General features: G+C 45.1%; 3 protein-coding genes across 4 annotated transcripts in view; 2 read left to right on the top strand and 1 right to left on the bottom strand.

Moving 5' to 3' along the window:
- Window positions 1-9,629, top strand: part of SRSF9 (serine and arginine rich splicing factor 9) — a 14,625-nt gene extending 4,996 nt beyond the window's left edge. Inside the window, exons 2-5 of one of the 2 annotated variants that reach the window (XM_044673854.1) lie at window positions 22-193; window positions 6,428-6,579; window positions 7,762-7,934; window positions 8,821-9,629. In XM_044673854.1, the coding sequence (XP_044529789.1) occupies window positions 22-193; window positions 6,428-6,579; window positions 7,762-7,934; window positions 8,821-8,964 (641 nt within the window). In that variant the 3' untranslated portion in view covers window positions 8,965-9,629. The remainder of the gene's footprint in view (window positions 1-21; window positions 194-6,427; window positions 6,580-7,761; window positions 7,935-8,820) is intronic. The other variant, XM_044673864.1, reaches the window with a different exon arrangement.
- Window positions 9,630-9,648: 19 nt separating this feature from the next.
- GATC (glutamyl-tRNA amidotransferase subunit C) lies at window positions 9,649-11,804 on the bottom strand. The gene is made up of 3 exons (XM_044673876.1): window positions 11,444-11,804; window positions 11,013-11,116; window positions 9,649-10,039 (listed from the first exon to the last, which is right to left on the bottom strand). Exons 1-3 carry the CDS (start codon window positions 11,782-11,784, stop codon window positions 9,987-9,989), a joined length of 498 nt encoding a protein of 165 aa, XP_044529811.1. The 5' UTR covers window positions 11,785-11,804; the 3' UTR covers window positions 9,649-9,986.
- A 106-nt stretch (window positions 11,805-11,910) lies between these two features.
- On the top strand, window positions 11,911-13,980 carry TRIAP1 (TP53 regulated inhibitor of apoptosis 1). Its single transcript, XM_044658840.1, has 2 exons — window positions 11,911-12,067; window positions 12,973-13,980. Exons 1-2 carry the CDS (start codon window positions 11,921-11,923, stop codon window positions 13,054-13,056), a joined length of 231 nt encoding a protein of 76 aa, XP_044514775.1. The 5' UTR covers window positions 11,911-11,920; the 3' UTR covers window positions 13,057-13,980.
- Window positions 13,981-15,523: the final 1,543 nt, after the last annotated feature.

The following is a 15,523-nucleotide window of genomic DNA, read 5'->3' as shown; positions in this document are numbered from 1 at the left end:
TGTCGGGCTGGGCGGATGAAGATGACCGGGGCCACGACAACGACGGGAGGATCTACGTTGGAAACCTCCCGGCGGACGTGAGGGAGAAAGACCTGGAGGACCTGTTCTACAAGTACGGCCGCATCCGGGACATCGAACTCAAGAACCGCCGGGGCCTGGCTCCTTTCGCCTTCGTACGCTTCGAGGACCCCAGGTGAGGCCTCGGCTCCCCCGGGGCCTGGTCCCCTCCCGGTCCCTGCCCCGAGCTGCTGCTTCTTCCCTTCCCCCCACCCCTGCCCGCCTCTAGGCCTGCAGCGGCGCCCCCTCCCCCTTCTGCGGCCCCCTCAGCCCCGGGAACCTCCGTCCCCGCCCCCTCTTTGCTTCGCGCGCCCCCGCCGCCTCCTCGGGGCCGCGCGTGCTCCTCTCTTCCCTAGCAGGTCCGCGCGCCGCCGCTTCTTCGGAGCAGCGCGCTCTCTCCCACCACTCCACTCTGTGCGCTCTCTCCTCTCTCCTCCCTGGTCCGCACGCCGCCGCCCCCTCTTCGGGGCTTCGTACTCTCCCTCCCTGACCTGTTCCTCGCGCGCTCCTCCTAGCTCTGCGCGTCACCGCCTTGGGGCCGCGCTCCCCCCTCTCCTCTCCCGGATCTGCTCACCGCAGCCTCCCCGGGGCCTCGCGCGCCCTCTCCTCTCGCTGCTTTTTCGCTCCTGGCCCTGGCGGGGTGAGGGGGTCTCCTCTCTCTTGGCTCTGCCTCCAGGCCGGTGGTGCTCTGAACTCTTGGGGGCTTGACTTTGGGGCCCCGGCGCCTCCCGAGCCCGAACCCCGGTGGCCCCTTGTGAAATCTCGAGTCTTTCTTGGAGGGGAATCCAATCATCCCCCGTGGAAGCGCCTTCCTCCAGGACGCCGAGGACCCAAGAAGGGCTTTGAACGTGCCAGCGGACACTTGTGTTACGTAGTTGTTTCTTAAAAGCTTAAATTAAATTTGACAAGATAGTAACCAAATGCCCCGATTGTGGCCCCTCTGAACTTTTGGTTTTCTTCTGTGTTGTTTGTTTCATTGCTGCTCCTTTTTGTGTTGTCCCCTCCCGGGAACTTGTTCCTGTCCCCGCAGAAACCTCTCTTGTCCTTCAACTGGAGTCTAGCCCCAGCCCTGCCTGATGTGCTTAAAGACACTCTTTCTTGCATTCTGAACCCCCCCCCCCCCAACCCTGACCTGCAGGCCAGGAAATGCTCCCTGAGGGGTAGGAGGGGGCTGCTCTCTTATCTGGAAACTGCACACCCTCCTAGGTCAGGTGATCCTGCAGCAATTCCTGAGCCCCCAAACTGACCCTCCCTGGATTTCTGAGGGCTTCCTTACCCTCCAGAGTCAGAGGAAAGCCTCAGAGTATTAGTGCTCTCCGGTCTACACCTGGAATCCAACCCGGCCCCCCGCCCCCCCTTTTGGGAGAAGCTTTCCTGAAGTTAGGTACTCAGCACTTTATGCCCCCACACTTAGATTGGGAAGAAACTTCAGAGGTCATCTAGGCCACCAGCTCATTTTACAGATGAGGACACTGAAGTCCAGAGAAGTCAAGGAAACTTCTTTGACATCCTTGGAGGCCCTTAACTTGAAAGGAAGTATTTTCAGTAGTTAAGGGGGAGAGGCGCTTTTCCTCACTCTCTTTTGGCCATCCCCATATCTCTAGGAGATAGGGGTACGTAGCATGTGAAAGGATCCTAGAAAGTGGAAGGTTTACAGGGGTCTAGTGACTGTAGATTACTCCTAGACCACATCCCGTCTATCCTGGGGCCCCCTAAGTGTTGTATGGGAGGAACTCTCAGAACAGTAGGGTCCTTGGTCTTCCCACGAAAGCACTCAGCCCCCAGACTGCTACCACCCCAAGATAACTTCTCCTGGAGGAGTCTTAAGGCTATCCCCAAAAAGTATTAAGTAGTAGAGGTTTGGTTCTGCTCTGCAGAGATCTCAAAACAACCTTTCATCCCTTTGGAGAGCTGCTCCTAGCAGGGGGTATCTCAGAACCACTCCTGGACCAAAGCCAACCTTTTGGCTCCTGTTCCCCCACCCAGAGATATTTTCAGTGATATGGGTGAGGTAGGCTACTCCTTGACCTTCACTTCTAATCCAGAAGAGGAGTTTTTAGGGATGGCTTGGAGTTTAGTGTTGTCTTGAATTGCTTCCAAACCCATGGCCCAGTGGGATCCTGAGCCCTTGCTGCTTCTTTCTTCCAAAAGGAAAACAGCATTTCCCAGGGTTCCCCTCCCCATCCTTCTTGTCTCTCCCTGCTAGGCCTTGTGGTAAAAAAAACTCCTATAGAAAGATAGATTCCTAAATCCTTGGTTACTGTTTGGGTTTTGCAGAAGAGAAGACCTTAAGGAGTTCTCTAGGGTACCCCATACTAGTTTATCTGTTCCGTTACTTGTGCTCATTTTTTAGAAAATGAAAAGGCCAGGTAAATTGAAGAACTTCAATTATTAGGCTAGAAAGGATCTTTAGGCCCCTTTTATATTCTGCAAGTTGGAGGTGATTAATTCAGCCAAGGATATGTATGTGCCTTTAGAATTTTAGTAGTTCTTAATTTGGAGCCCATTGAATTTTTTTAGTATTCCAATAATTTTTTGTCAATATAATTCATTCCCTTTACATTTTTTAGTTTTATGCCTTTAACATTATTCTGAGAAGGGGACCCATAGATGTCACCAGAAAGAGTCCAAGACACACAAAAATGTTAAGAATCCCTGCATTAGCTTAAGATTTTCCAACGGAATATCCTTGGAGTCTGTAGGGAATATTGGAGGAAACCTAATGACTTTGAAAATAGCTTTTTACAAATGATCTGAGAAGCACACATGTTGCTAGTAGCTCCATTTTGTGTGTAATTGAATAGCTTCCTTGTTCTCCAGTACAATGTAAAAACAGCCCAAGTTACTGATTGGGTAACTCCCTCTGGATGTTGAGCTAAAGACACAGCAGACTATGTGGAGCTCTAGAAATGATCCAAATGTGGTGGCCTGGGAGAGGAGAGAAAGCCCAATCTGTCCTGTAACCTCCTTCTTGAGAAAGCCGAACACGATGATTACAGAAGAATTTATTACTGACCTCAGTTCTAATGCTGCAAATACTTGGCCAAAATGAAGACTAAAGAAGAATGTCTTAGTCTTGTCCCCCGAACCCCTCCTCCCCTTGTTATTTACATTTTTGGTAGTAATCCTCCTGACTCTTTTTGTGTGGGGATGACATATCAATCAGCAGTGCCAAACTGTATGCCTGGCATTGTCCTGCTTGGTATGTTTGTGACACCATTAATGGTGGCATGCACTTGCATGTTAAACAGGGGCTGCTACCTAGAGAGCAGGGTTGTTTCTCAAAGATGTGAAATTCAGGGACAGTATCCTGCTTCTGCTCCAAGGCTAAGCCTATAGCATCTCTTGAGTCTTTTTCATATATTCTTGAAGTTTTAGTACTTCTTTGGGGGATAGAGGAAGTTTTGAATTCACAGTTTTATTGTTTGATCAAATTGAGGACTCTAACTTTGTTAAACCATTTATGTTTAAGGAAGTGGTGTTCAGCTGTGTTCTTGATTAACTTGTTCTCGGGAGCCCACAAAAGGATTTTGAGCAACTTTCAAGACATTGAAATCTTCTGTCTTTTTGAGTGTAGGGTCTCTGTTCTTTTATAGTTTTCCCTTTATAGTCTTGAATCTCATAAAAGAATGTAAAATACAAGATTGCCGAGTCTAGTTATTAAGGCAATAGCAAGAGGGAGAAACTATCAACCAGATTATGCAGAGCTTTCTAATCCTTTTTTAAATTTTAGTTTCTTTTCAGATTAGGTTGGTATTTTTACAAAGTTTGAGCTAGATGGTGCTAGTTAGAAAGACATCTTTTCACACACACATTTAAACCCCTCTGTTATTTACAAGGAACTGAGTATGTGGTAACTTTAAAAACTCTGAAACTTGGATGTTACCAAGGGATCAGAATTTTAGAACTGCAAGAACCCCAGATGTATCTAATCCAACTTCATTATTTTACAGATGAAGAAATTGAGGACCAGGGGGAGGTAAAGTGACATCCTAAAAATCACACAGCTAGAAAATGGCAGAGATGGGATTTGGACCCAGTTTCTTAGAGTTGGAAGAGATCTCAGAGGTCATCTAGGCAACCCTGCTCATTTACTGTAGTCATTTACTGAGGGCCACAGAAGTTAAGGGAATTTCTCTGATATCCTTGGAGACCCTTAACTGGAAAGGAAGTATTTGTGTGTGTGTGTGGGGAGTGCTTTTCCTCACCCTGTTTGGCAATCTCATAGCTCTAAGAGTAGGGGAGTAGCATATGGAAGGACCTCTGAGTGGAGTCCTAAATCTAGGGCTCTTTCCACTCAATCATCCAGCATTTAGTGAGCACTGCCTAATGTGTTTAGTGTCGTGTTAGATTTTGGAGATAAAAAAAAATACAAAGAATGACACAATTCTTCCCATGAGGAGTTTATATTCTAGAGAAGACATAAAAGTATATGCAAAATAAGTGTAAAGAAAATGGGGATAGCAACTAGATGGACCTGTGGTTTCTTTAGTAGAGAGAACTTCTTAGGTAAGAAAACTCCCTTTACCTGCAAATGACTGTCTTAGAAGTTGCCTAGAACACAAAGGGGTCAGGTATCTTGCCTAGAGTCACACATCCAGTATGTATAAGAGGCAGGTCTTAACCCAGGTCTTCCTGGCTTTTGATATAGCTCTCTTAACAGCTGTATCAAGGTAGTTTAGAAACACTAAGCTAGAACACTAGCAGTTCAGGGGATCAGGAAAGATTTTGTGTAAAAGATGGAGTTTAAGCTGTGCCCCAAAAGAAGAGAGGGAACGAGGGAATCTGTGAGGCAGAAATAAGGAGAGAGAATGTGTTTGTTCAAAGGAACAGAGTTCATGCTGAGTGCCTGAGGATCTGCATCTCAGAGTTTAAGTGGTGGTAGTGTAGAATGAGATTGGAATGAAGGGCTTATTAAGCCAAACAATGCAATACAGATTCTAATCTAGAGGCAATAGGGAGCAGCTAGAGTTGATTAGTTGAAGGGATGTGGTCAGATCTGCACTTAAGGAAAATCATTTTGATAGTACTTGGGAGGATGGACCAGTGTAGGAAGAGACTTGAGGCTAGGAGATCAAGGAGGCTATTGCAACAATCTAGTTGAGAGATGGTGAGGGCATGAACTAAGGTATTCAGATGGGAGAGATTGTATAGGTAGGAACAGAAATATGGCCTTTAATTGGATATGTAGAGTAAAAGAGTGAGGAGTCAAATGTAATGTTGAAGTTACAGCCCTGGTAGGCTGATGGTGCTTTCAATGGCAATAGCAAAGTTTGGAAGAGCATAGAATTTAGGAGGAAAGATGATGGTTTCAGTTTCGAACATGTTAAATAGTCTGGGATATCCACTTTGAAATGATTGGTAAAGTTAGAGTTAGGATTTTACTATTTAAGTCCTAGCATTGTCTTTGATAACTGAAGCTCAGTAATTGAATATATCTGAGAATTATTTGTATAGAGATGATAGTTACAGCCAAGAGAATTGATGAAATTACTCAGTGTGGAGGGAGTGAGGGCCCCTGTAAGACAAGTTGGGGAACATTCACAGTTTTAGTACATGATATACATAATAAGCTAGAAAGGAGAAGACCAAGACAAAGACAGATAGGAGAATCAGGAGAAATTAGTGCCAAAGAAGCTCAGAGAGGAGAGAGTAGGGAGAAAGTGGCTGATGGTGTAAATGCAGGTCAAGAAGAACAGGCTTTGAGAAGAGACCATGAGATTTGACAACTGAAATGTAATTTATAAAATTAAGAAATACTGGTAACTTTGGAGAGCCTAATTTCAGTTGAATAGTGGCAGTAGAAGCCAAATTGCAAAAGTCTGGTGAGAGGTGGAGTGGAGGCAATGAACAGATACCTTTTTTCCTCAGAGTTTGGTTGAGGAGAGAGTAGAGGGATAAAGAAATAAGAGCTTGAGTGATTGGCAGAGTCTAGTGATAGTTTTTAAGCATGAAAGAGAGAGATTTGGGCATGTTTGAAGGCAGAAAAGAAGGAACCAGTAATTGTAGTAGATGATGGTTTGAGAAAAGGGACAATTTTAGGGTGCAGGTTGCTGGAGAATACAAGTGGATGAGATCAAAGGGTTGGCCTTGTCAAGGAAGAAGGGCCATCTGTCAGAAAAATGGGGGAAAAGAAGAGGGAGTGAGGAGTAGATGCTGAGGAGTTCTGAGATGAAGAGGGAATGAATATCCCATTACCTCAAAAAAGTAAGAAGTACAGCCTTCTGGGCCTTAAAACCAAAGCAGTAGGTTAATCAAGACTGGACATCTTCCATCTTCATACCTGGACACCACCCCCATCTACTTACATCTCTCGGAAAGGACAAAATCTGCTGCCCAAACGGCAATAACTACTAGCTCTCGTTTGCAGGGATGCAGAAGATGCTATTTATGGAAGGAATGGTTATGATTATGGCCAGTGCCGGCTTCGTGTGGAGTTACCCAGGAATCCTGGGGGTGGAGGGCCCCGTGGGAGGACTGGACCACCGTCAAGAAGATCTGAATTTCGAGTTCTTGTCTCAGGTATGTTACTCTCAGCACTTAAGGCTATCTAGGCTGGTGGTACACTTAACTTTTGGATAGTGCCGATCCAGTGCACAACCTGCCAGGTATGCATGTTACGAAGATGAAATGATGCTTTTGTTACAGGACAAGGGCAATGTCCTTTTTCTCATTAAAGAGTTTTCTAGCAGTTGAAAGATTCTTGGATGATCCTCTCTCCTCCGGAATTCATACTGGTATAAAGTTAGATAGAAAGGAATCAAAAACAGCCATATTTGAACAGACAACTTGCTCTCTAGCCTTGGATCCTGGAAGAAGGTGGTTGTGCTGGGATTATTAAGTTGGAGTCTCCTGGACCGTTTTTCCAAGTCTTAAAAGTGATATACCAAACACAGCATGTGCTCTGGTAACTGTCCTGACAGATAACCAGTTCTAATGCCAAAGGTCTGTGCATCAATCAGTGCTCTTCAGAAGAATGACAGTAAGAACCTATCCTGGATCTTCTTTGTGTCTCCAGGTATGACTTTCCTGTGACCCTGGAACTAACTAAAATGCATACAAGAGCCTGGTTCCTTTCAAGAGAGGAATTAAACTGAATCACGTGAAACCCCAGGGTGGGATGTGTGGTTGCAGTCTAGTTATAGCATTCAGGTCTCACCTGGTCCTTAAGAGAATGAGTGTATCAGTCACCCAAACCATCCTAGAACAATTCACCACCAACCACAACTAAGTTTTTTCATTGGCTGGAGTCTAAATTCCTGCCCTAATGCTTTGGGGAGCAGTGTCGGTGACCTATTCTATGAGGGATAGGTGAGATTGATAACAAGTCTCTCTCAAATCAGGGAAATCAAACAAAGGCCACAGGACTATTTTTGAAGGACTTGGAAACAACAGAGAACAAATTATCTGAATTCTCAGGACTGCACAGGACTGGCTTCTTGCTCTAACTACAGGCACACATTAGTCCTCTCTCTTGAAGACTGGCATAGGACCAGCTCTCTGGAATGGCATACAGTACATGTCTTGTGGCCAGTGTCTCTGGATACTCGTTAGGACTTTATTAAAGTTTTAGGACTTTGGGCTTGTCAGGCCTGGAGTGGTGACCGAGCCTGTCACTGGACTAGATGTGGGGGAGGAGCCCTGGCCCATCTGGAATGTTGAGACCTTTCACACGCTATCTTGTTTTGTGTTCTCCATGCCCAGGCCTTCCTCCCTCAGGCAGCTGGCAGGATTTGAAGGATCACATGCGAGAAGCTGGGGGTGTGTGTTATGCAGATGTGCAGAAAGATGGCATGGGGGTGGTTGAGTTCCTCCGCAAGGAAGACATGGAATACGCTCTGCGGAGACTGGACGACTCCAAATTCCGTTCTCATGAGGTGGGTTCCCACCTTTTGTGGAAGATCTATAATTCCATGGCACTTGGGCCTGCAGCTGTCCTCTCTGCAGATAGCTTGTTACATAATCTCCAAATAACAGTAAGGAACTTAATCTCTTTAAGTGGACAAACCAACATTGACCATGCCCAGGTCCTACAGAGGCCTTTATAGTACCAGTAACCTGGAGAGAATCGGCAAGTAGCTTACCATGAATGAACTACCTCTTCCCCAGCTGCCAGCCCTTTCTGGTAAGGGACAGCATGGTGACTATTTTTTCCTAGAGTTTTTGTGTACTAGAATTCTAGTAGCTGAACTTCAGCTTTCACAAATCCAGTGAGCTATCATCTCATTGTGACTTAAGGATTTTGCAAAATGTCCCAGGCCTTTTGCATATAGAAATTATCTTGACATGGGCCCAGTAATTTGTGAGTGCATTTCTTGTCTGTAAGGAATGATTTAAGACCACAAGCTGGTGGCTCTCCTGATATTTTGGGCACCTAAAGGAGAGACCTCTTGAACCTTTCTTCCCGGTGTCCTTAAAAAGTCCTATTTTCCCAATTATCTTTTTTTTTTTCCCCCCCTTCTTAAAAGTGGTTTACTTCACCTGGCAACTGATAAACTATCTGGGGCTAGGATGATTCAACTGTGTCATTTCCCTAATCACCTTACACGTCGAGAGCAAGGTGGCCACAGCTGTACATGAACTTGGAATCATGAAGTCTTCGGCTTAAGTTTAGGATAAGACGTGGGACACTCGGAGATCTTCTTCCACCTAACAGCCCTATCTTATCTACTGGGAATAGGCTGGATATGAATTCTTATTCTTCCTTCCCCATTCCCCTTCTTCATCCCTCACTTTTTTTCCTTCCTTTTGTTTGAATTTCAGGGTGAAACTTCCTATATCAGAGTTTATCCAGAAAGAAGCACCAGCTATGGCTACTCCCGGTCCCGGTCAGGGTCAAGGGGCCGTGATTCTCCATACCAAAGCAGGGGCTCCCCATACTACACTTCTCCCTATGCTCCATACTGAAACAGCTTATGATTTTTTTTTTTTTTTTTTAGTGTGAACTGAGTTGCTATCTGCTCGGAATCTACATTCCAAAATGACTTAGTGTCTTAGGAATTTTTTTTAATAACTTTTTTTTTTAAAGGAAAAACTACATACAATTTCTACCAGGGCCATATTGGCAGTGAAGTATTTTCAACTGCTGAAACTGTGGTTTGGTTTAGAAGTAAGTTGCATATTTTCCCCCTTCCTCCCCAATTATGGAGAAAAATCAGTGCCGTGTCATGGTGGATTGCTCTGCACAGCCACTATATATAGGAATCAGCCCGTTCTGTTTAGAAATATATTTCTAAAGTTTAATAATTCTCAAGTCGTGGTTATTTTTATTATGCAAGAACTCCTTTTTTTTCTGTATCATGCATATTAGAGGAAGAAGAGAAGTTTTGTGGACAAAGCTTCTAAGTGGCCAGAAGTGGCTTGAGGGGAACGCTAAAGAAAAAAAATTTGACTTGATGATGGTTTGGTCTTAGATAAACCCTATGATTTCCTTGTCAGTCTCAGTTTTTCTCTGGAGGCTTTGGCAGTAGAGGAAATCTTTGATAAAAGAAGAGACTTGGGAAAATAGGAATAAGCTTAGATTCCATCTAGGCCTCTGATCAGGAAGGAATAAATTCTTGGTCAAAAATGCACTTTGGTTAGAAACTCATTCTTTTTAACAATGTAAAGGAACGGGGACAAAGGTGATTTTAGTTAACTAAAGGACATGTCCAACAGCTATGTGAATATTTGATCCATTTCTTAGGGAGCTTTTTTCCAAGTCCACAGTTCCCCTCCTCAGTTTCCTTCACAGAGAGCAGGAACTCACTTCAGCAGTTCTCCATTCTCAACCCACTCTCCATCTTCATGAGAGCTTAGGGGAGAATAGAAAAGGGTCTTAAAGGCTTATTTATGTCAACATGGTTCACGGAAACGTTTTCAGCTTTAGTCTTTCCCAAGTGTGGATACACTTTATTTCCAGTTGAAAGTACTCTTCCCCAGAGCAGGTGTTAACTTGGTGTGCTTGGGTCTTGCTCACTTAGTTTTGGTAGAGTGATGTTACCTGTTTAAAACCAAAAAAGTGTATTACAGCTAAGCTTGCTACCTTTTCCTATTTTGCTTCAGAAACGAGTTGGTGGCTCATGAAAAATAAGTGCAGTCATTGCCCTGCTTTCCCAGGTAGGGATGATACCTGAATTTCTACCAGACTTATCATATATTTGTTAGGAAATTCACACAAGAGGGAAAGCCGGTACTCATCACCCTGAAATGACCTAACATCCTAAGTCAGAGGGATTGCAAACTCATTGGCGGAAAAAGCAACCATACCAAAGTATTACACTTTTGAGATACTGCAGATACACACTTCTGAGCAGTAGGGGAATGGGGTAAAGGAAAAATGACTTGGCTTAGTTTGCTTTTTGTGAAGTAAGAAATTGTCAATGAATGAATCCATAGAGCCATCTGACACATCCCAAGAGAAATTTGAATCCATCTACAGGAAAAACAACTCCTTCTGTATGTCTCAAGAGTATCCCCCCTGCATTCCAGCAACTATTTAGTTAAGAGCCTGTAGTTCACAGAATCAGAGGCACCTCTGTGAATCTTCAGCAGATTGGGATTCCCCGATTCACAATGAATCCCTTTCAGTAGGTGGGTAATATGGATAAGGGGAGGTTAGCACAGTGCCTTCCTCAGGCTTCCTGGACTAGCAGCTAAACCAGGCACTGACTAGTCCACCCATTTATGGAGATGGGAGGACAAAGCATTCATTCTCAGTGAAGCTCGGATGGTTCAAATTGTAAAACTACAATTTGGAAGTGGCCTGTTAACAGGTTGTGGGGCTGAGAGGACATGGTTCAAATGGGCTGGAGCTCTTAGACTGAAAAGGCCTTTAGCGGCCTTTGAGTCCTCTGCCTTGGAACGCAAGGGTTGCCTGTACCTTCCCTCCTTAGATTCAGATTGAGAAACCCTTTAAACACATTTATCCTCCACCCCTGCAATAGGGCTGCCCAGCAGCCCAAAGTAGCTGCTACCTGGGGGGGCCACAAAATAGTCCTCCACCGTCTGCTGAGAATTCTGGAGCAGGTCTTCCACATGGTTGCCTTCCACCACGTCGTCTGTTCTTAGGTAAAGGCACCTACAACAGATAAGAAGCAGCCGGTGGGGAAGGGGAAGACCTTTACTAGCACGGGGAAAAAGTGACAGCTGGCAGCCCAAGATGCTGCCCCTGGGGGCTTGCCCCTTCCTCGGATCGCCTCCCCTTCATCAAGACGGGGGATAGGCCTAACCATCAATTAAATGGGGGGAGGATTCCTGGACACATTTGACCAGCTCGCTCTCTGGGTGCCCCGGGGAAGGCGCGAGGGTTATTTTCGGGGACACAAATCCCACAGCCAAGTATTTACATCATTTGGAGGGAAACGTTACAAGGGCAGCTTCTGGGTCGGGGGCGGTCCGCGCCTACCGGTCCTCCAGCACCGATTCCATGGGTGACACGCCGTCCGTATCCACGGCGCGGAGCTGGTCCGCGAACTCTATGGCCTTGTGTAGCCGCTCCACACCTTCCTGATTTCGGAAATCCACCAGGGCCAGGCGCTCCAGGTGCTCAATCAGTTCGGCACTCACTTCGCGGCCTGGCCGGGGAGCGGGGGGCGGGGCCGGGGGCTCGCCGCCCTGACTCTTTCCCGAGTCGCTCATCGCAGACCGACAACTCCGTATTTCTGCCCTCCATGGCCGCGTTACCGCAGCCCCCAAGCCGGGGCCCAGCCCTGCCCGCAGCGCCTGCTGGAGCGGCCGACACCACATCTTTGCTCTGTAGACCTCCGAGACACCGTCGTTTCTCCGTAAGCGTTAAAGCGAGCGCGACGCACGTGACGTCAGTGTTGCGACGCGCGTGACGTCGATGCCGTGCCATAGCCCCTTCCGCTGTGGGGCCGTCGCCATGAACAGCGTGGGAGAGGCCTGCACGGACATGAAGCGCGAGTACGATCAGTGCTTCAACCGCTGGTTTGCCGAGAAGTTCCTCAAGGGTGAAGGTTCCGGGGACCCCTGTACTGACCTCTTCAAGCGCTATCAGCAGTGCGTGCAGGTGAGCGCCCCCAGCTGTCCACGGCTTCCCCTGGGCCTCCCTTCCGGCCCCACCGGGCCCTACGTGACCTTGGATCCGGCGGCCCCCCTCCCCCGGCTACGGCAAGGCTTCCCCTGGACCCCTTTGAAAGGGTTTCATCCTGGGCTTCCGAGTGGACCGGGACCCCGACCCCGGGCGTAGCTTTAGTCTTAGGGGCCGGAGCAGCCGCCCAATAGAAACAATCCTCATTCCTTGGTTCGCTGCCGGGGGCATCCGCTGCACTCCTCTCCCCTCCGGTTTTCTTGGCTTTCCCTTTTCTGGGCCCCATTTGCCCTTCTATATTCCCCAAATCGTGTTTGCGCAGCGGTCTCCTTTTCTTTGTCACTGGTTTGAGTCCTCCAACCACCGGGATCCTAGTTTGTCTTGGGACCTGCTGTGTGCAGAGCACTGAATCTGGCCTTGGGAAAGATACACAGCCTGACCGTGATACACCAAAGTCAAACCAAATGTGGTAGGAAGTTTACAGAAGGGAGGGACGGTGAGAGAGCCCCAGAGTGAGGACGCTGTAACCACCAGAGAATCGGGGAAGCTTTGCTGCCTTCCTTGGGGTGTGTCATATCTTTTTTCAACTTCTCAATGCTGGTACACAGAAAGTATTTTATAAATACTTGTTCCATTGAATTTGAATTTGGATGATTAGGTCGGAGCTGTAAGAATCACAGAATATTAGAGATGAAAAGAACATTGTTTATTTCCTGGGAAGCTGAGTGAGGGGCTTTCTCAACTGGGCTAAAAAAGGATAATAATGGAACTTGAATACAATTGTCTGATTCCTTCTCCCATTATATTAGTGCTCTAGAGTTTTATGGCACTCTTTACCCTAACTTGGGGAGATGTTCATTAAAATGTAATTTCTCAATCCACAGAAAGCAATAAAGGAGAAGGAGATTCCTATAGAAGGACTGGAGTTCATGGGCCATAGCAAAGAAAAATCTGAAAGTTCTTCTTGACATTGACACCAGCCTTCAGCATGACCTTTTCAGCTACAGAAATCAAGACATCCAAAAGACTATTGCCTCGAAGATGACCACTGATTTGATGTGCTTTTTAGAGGAAGGTTCCCATAAGTTTCTTTATTTGCAAAAGGGTCATGGAGACCATTATTTGCTTTCCGGGGGTTGGATAATATCTAGCTGGTGTGGCATCTTACAGTATCAAACATGGCATAAATGAACATTTTTTTCAGATGACCAGAATGTTACTTACTTGGTCTGCTGTGATCAACTTATAAAACGGTTTGCATATAAATACCAATACAGGAGTCAGGATGGCTAGAATGTCCTGAATGCTAAATCCATGCTGCTAAATATTAGATAAAGTTTTTATCTTCTTTTCCTGGAAGCAACACCAGTATTTAAATGGCAGCCATTTTGTTTGGATAAAGACTGAATAATGGTTAATGGTATGGGGGTAGCCAAAAAGGGGATTCGCCTTTAAACTCTGCTTTTACGAAGAGTATTCAGGTCAATTAAGAAACATGAAGTTCTTAAAAGGCTTCTAAGAAACCTTTTGGAGCTCCCAGAGTTTGGTATTAAGTGCACAAATTAAGGTGACTTCTAGTTTTCTCTAAATCCTTTGTCAATTTAGCTACAAAGGTACTAAAAATAAGCAAAAATCTGATTTTCCTGATTGTCAGGCTGTTTCATGAATGGTAATTGTGACTATGATCAACAGATTGCTCTGATCTCACAGGTTGAGCCTGTAGACCATCCTGGGTGTGTTGGGGAAAGAGGGTTGTTTACTGGCCTCTTGATTGCAGTAACACTTGCACATTGTTAATTGGGATAAGGAGGTTGGTTTGCTTTATTTGTCCATCATGTTCTGTAACATCCAAAATCGCAGATGGAATAAATAATTGCTTTTTTGGTTTAAAAGTATACTTTTTCCTTCAACTCCTCGGTACTTTCCACGGACCCCTTCCTCTCCAACATGCCTGTGACATAGGGTGCTCTTGTTCTTTCACATGTCTAATTTATAAGGTAAAATATTAACTGAGCCAGGAGGGATTAGAGTCCAGACCTCCTTATTTTCTTGCTTCATCAATAGGAATAATGAATCTCTGCTTTGGGGAGAATAAATTTGTATTATAGCTACTCAATAGACACCTCAGAGCAGTCCATGATAAGATATACTGTGATGTATTCATGAATTCAAAATTTTTCGTTTTTATATGTTAGGATTCTTACCAGCAAACTATCTGTATCTTGGGACTTAAAATATTTCTGATCCATGATCATTTATTTATTTATTTAAAACTTTTACCTTCCATCTTAGAACCAATACATAGTATTGGTTCTAAGAGAAGAGCCTTAAGGGTTAGGTGGCTGGGTTTAAGTGACTTGCCCCTGGTCACACAGCTAGGAGATGTCTGGGGCCACATTCAGTCTAGGATCTCTCATCTCTAGGCCTGACTTACATTCCAGTGAGCTACCTAACTGTCCCCTATCTATAGCCATTTAGACCATGTCATAGTTGAATTTATTTCATGTTTATGGGTTTAATGAGACCATAGATTTATTAAAACAAGATCATAAAAAAAAATCCTGAAAATCAAGTGTTTCTTCAGCATCAAGAATTGAATTTTTATTTTTAGCGAGCTGATTAACATCTAGATACTCCACAATTATTGAGTGGTGTTTCAGGGAGGTGATTGTCCCAGCCTCTCTCAGGCCTCCTCCTGCCTCCAACTACAGCACTAATATAACGTGGCTAGTCTAGCTAACATGGGCTTCTTACCGTACCAATGTAAAGTAGTAATAGCTGGTACTGATTTGTAACTTACCACTTTAGTTTCATAACACAAAATTCACTTTGAAAGCAAAACTCATCCATAAGAGGAGGAAATAAATGATGGCAGGCACTATGTGCTGGGCACTGTACTAACTACTTTTTACCATTATCCCCATTTATAGATAGGAAACAGGCATAAAATGTTGACATGACTTTCCCAAGGTCACATAGCAAGTGTCTGAGACCAAATTTAAACAAAGGTCTTCCTGTCTCCATGCTGATTTACAAGCTGCTTTATAAAGCAATAATTTAACCTATTTCTCTATAAGGTTGGTCTTGTTAGGTGATATTCTACTAGTCCCATCTTCAGGACTTTTCAAAAATCATTGGTTTGTCCTTAATGACTAATCAAGTGAATTTTTTTTTTAAAAGGAAAAATTGGTAGTGGGAGTAGCGCTGAGTTTTAAAATTGAAAGTGGTTTATCATACTTCCTAGCTGTGGGGCCCTGGGCAAGTCATTTAACTCCCATCTCAACTAGCCAATATCTTCTGCCTTGGAATGTATACTTGATATCCATTCTAAAACAGAAGTCGAGGGTTAAAAATAATAATAATCAGCTTTGAGGACACTACAGTCTTCAATGTATTCCCTTTTAAGCAGGAAAGGCTAGGAGGCTTCTTGACATT

Source organism: Gracilinanus agilis, chromosome 1, assembly GCF_016433145.1.
Source record: "Gracilinanus agilis isolate LMUSP501 chromosome 1, AgileGrace, whole genome shotgun sequence".
NCBI classification, from domain to species: Eukaryota; Metazoa; Chordata; class Mammalia; order Didelphimorphia; family Didelphidae; genus Gracilinanus; species Gracilinanus agilis.
Note: the sequence above shows the minus strand (reverse complement) of the source record. Positions and strands in the feature narration are given on the sequence as shown.

Bases quoted from the DNA above. Each gene is read 5' to 3' on its own strand.
- GATC (XM_044673876.1), bottom strand. From the start codon at position 11,784: ATGTGGTGTCGGCCGCTCCAGCAGGCGCTGCGGGCAGGGCTGGGCCCC. The intron at 11,117-11,443 runs GTAGGCGCGGAC...TATCTGTTGTAG, and splicing joins GAATCGGTGCTGGAGGACCG to GTGCCTTTACCTAAGAACAG. The intron at 10,040-11,012 runs GTAGCAGCTACT...GGTTTTAAACAG, and splicing joins CTATTTTGTGGCCCCCCCAG to GTAACATCACTCTACCAAAA.
- TRIAP1 (XM_044658840.1), top strand. From the start codon at position 11,921: ATGAACAGCGTGGGAGAGGCCTGCACGGACATGAAGCGCGAGTACGAT. The intron at 12,068-12,972 runs GTGAGCGCCCCC...CTCAATCCACAG, and splicing joins GCTATCAGCAGTGCGTGCAG to AAAGCAATAAAGGAGAAGGA.